This window comes from Acanthisitta chloris, unplaced genomic scaffold, assembly GCF_000695815.1.
Source record: "Acanthisitta chloris isolate BGI_N310 unplaced genomic scaffold, ASM69581v1 scaffold41851, whole genome shotgun sequence".
In the NCBI taxonomy this organism is placed as follows: Eukaryota; Metazoa; Chordata; class Aves; order Passeriformes; family Acanthisittidae; genus Acanthisitta; species Acanthisitta chloris.
In genome coordinates, this window is record NW_008658453.1 from 11134 (window position 1) to 13973 (window position 2840).

Consider the following 2840-nt stretch of genomic DNA (forward strand, 5'->3'; position numbering starts at 1 on the left):
AGCAGCCACCGCCCTTTGTGTCTGCTGCTGCTAACTTGTTTTAAGTCTTGGTGTGTACTCTCTTGGGTAGAAGAAACCCAAATGTGTTACAAACCTTCAATCTCCTAACACTGAAGCTCTTGCTTCCTGAGCAGAGGGAAATGTTGGTGCTGTAGTAAACCTTTTGGCTGAGGTGGATCAGTGTGAGTGGGGCCCTAACCCTCTGTGCTGTGTGTTGCAGAAGACGCAGACTACAGTGCCTTCGGGACGGACACCATGACGAGGAAGAAGAACGTGCTGTCCACCGTGTTGCGTGCAGACAACCACAAGAAGAAGCCCCACATTGTGATCAGCATGCCCCAGGACTTCAGGCCGGTGTCCTCCATCATCGACGTGGACATCCTGCCCGAGACGCACCGCAGGGTGCGGCTGTACAAGTACGGCACCGACAAACCGCTCGGCTTCTACATCCGCGACGGCTCCAGCGTCAGGGTGACGCCGCACGGGCTGGAGAAGGTGCCAGGGATTTTCATATCCCGCCTGGTGCCCGGGGGGCTGGCTCAGAGCACGGGCCTGCTGGCTGTCAACGACGAGGTGCTGGAGGTGAACGGAATAGAGGTGTCGGGGAAGAGCCTGGATCAGGTGACAGACATGATGATCGCCAACAGCCGCAACCTGATCATCACCGTCAGACCAGCCAACCAGAGGAACAACGTGGTGAGGAACAGTCGGACTTCTGGCAGCTCCGGCCAGTCCACGGAGTCCAGCCTGCCCAGCAGCACACCCAACATCCTGGGCAGCTTCCTGCAGGGAGAGGAGGAGAGCGACGAGGAGGACATTATCATCGAGGACAGCGGTGAGCCGCGGCAGATCCCCAAAGCCTCGGCCACCAGCGACAGCATAGAGTCACTGTCACAGATCGAACTCCTCCACGAGTCCACCCAGAATGGATTCCTTCCCTCCAGGGAGCTGAGCTTGACTCACTCAGCAGGCAGCATCAGCATGGAGTATGAAGCACCAGACGCAGGGCGGAAGGCGTTGGAGGAGGATGGAACTATCATAACACTATGAAGTGACATTGGGGTGTGTGGCATTCCGTAAGGATGCCAGGGACGTTGGAATTGGGCTCTATGGAATACAGCTTATACCTCTCCATCCACCAGGCACTGCAGTTAGATGAAAAGGAGGGAAAAAAGTAAACACAAGGTTATGTAAGTTGACTAACTGCATTAATTCTGCACTTCAATGTAAATACTTCACCAAGCTGGAAGATAATTGATAAGTGGCTGAGGCTGGATGTGGGAAATTGAAAATGAAGGATAGCTAAGAGATGGCTGTGAGCTTTCTTTTAAAGGTACTTGATTATTTTTTTTATTGTTTTTAATGCTGAAAACTACTGGTTGTATAGAAGGAAACTTCCATACGTGTGAGGTTGGCTACCTAATGTACTGTGGTTTCATGTTCATCTCAAGTGCTGCTTTAGCCACCTCATTTCTGTCTGGGCTGCTGCTCAGCTGGCAGAGTGTCTGTGGGGCTGAAAGATGAGGCAGAGGTGGAGTGGGCAGAGCTGTGGTGGCTGCTTGGGCTCCCTGGCTGACACAGTGGGCACAAGGGCTATGTGGTGGTGCTCACACCTTGGCAGCTGTCAGCTCGGGGCTCAGGCTGCCAGAGCTGCCTGGCCCTTAGTGAGTGCCTGTGCAACCATAGGCTCCTCAGCCATGCACCTCTGCTGGCTTTAATGACTCTGGTTCTGAAATTCAAATGTGAAAGTCTTAACTCTAATGGATCAAAGACCTGTTCTCATTTTAGTTGGCAATAGCTAAGGATATCATTGGATTTGGTTGCTAGTCCCAGGAAACTACAAAGAAATCAAATGTAAAGGTATGGCTATGGAAATAGCATAACATAATCTGTTAAAATTGCAGTCCCAGTAGAAGCTGTAAAGGTTTTTATGAGCAAAGGTTTGGTGTAGTGAGTCTGAGTTATGTAAAGATGAGTTTCTTCAAACCTGGACAAGTTAGAATGGTTTAAATTAAATCCCTGGATTAAAAAAGAAGTTTTAAATCATAATGAGGCTTTCCTAGAACTTGTTTGAGCCATGTGATGTTAACTTAGTCATGCTAATGAACTGTAAATGCAGATCTCTGTGCCTATGGCTGGGGGTTCTGAATATTACAGAGTTGCTTTGTGTGCCACAAAACACTGAGGACAAGTCCTGATGCTGCAAGCACATAGGTGTGTGCAGGCAGCTGCACACTGGCTGGGAGAGCTGCAGGGAGAGGCTTCTGCCACTCTTCTTCCCTTTCCCTGTTTTTATCTCCTGCTTTACCACTCTGGCACTTGGTTCCCAGCCCGACCCTACTCTGGGAACAGGAAAATGAGATGGGGAGAAGGGTGGCTGGAGCCTCTCCCCAGGGATCCTGTGCTCTCTGGCAGCCTCTAAGTGGGAATGAGGGTGCTACCAGTTCTGACCTCTGGTCCTGTGCTGACCAGAGCCAGGAGTTGTGTTGGGAGCATGTTCTGCCCTGTGGGGAGACAGGATGAATGGGAAGGGAGTCTAACCCCTTTCTGTTTTTCCCCTCAGTTCATCTTGAGGAAACATCTACCTCTGTTAACTTTACTAACAGGAGACTAACTGTAAGCTTCATGTTAAGGCATCTGTGAAGGTCTTCCCAGACTGTCAGAGGCTCCAGCCACGTGTGTTTGGTCTCTGTGGTGCTGCAGGGACCCTGTGGGCTGATGTTACATGGTGCATTTGAAATGGGTGTCTCGTGGGCAGCAGTATTCCCATACCTCCAATGCCGTGGGAGTCTGAGTCTCAGAGATGCCAAGAGCATTCCTCCCTCTGGCTCCGTGGAGAG

General features: G+C 51.0%; 1 protein-coding gene across 1 annotated transcript in view; it reads left to right on the forward strand.

Moving 5' to 3' along the window:
• Window positions 1–1050, forward strand: part of PARD6B (par-6 family cell polarity regulator beta) — a gene marked incomplete at its 5' end in the record, with an annotated part of 8144 nt that extends 7094 nt beyond the window's left edge. Inside the window, one exon of the mRNA XM_009085091.1 lies at window positions 221–1050. Coding sequence (XP_009083339.1) covers window positions 221–1050 — 830 coding nt within the window. The remainder of the gene's footprint in view (window positions 1–220) is intronic.
• Between the last annotated feature and the right edge of the window lie 1790 nt (window positions 1051–2840).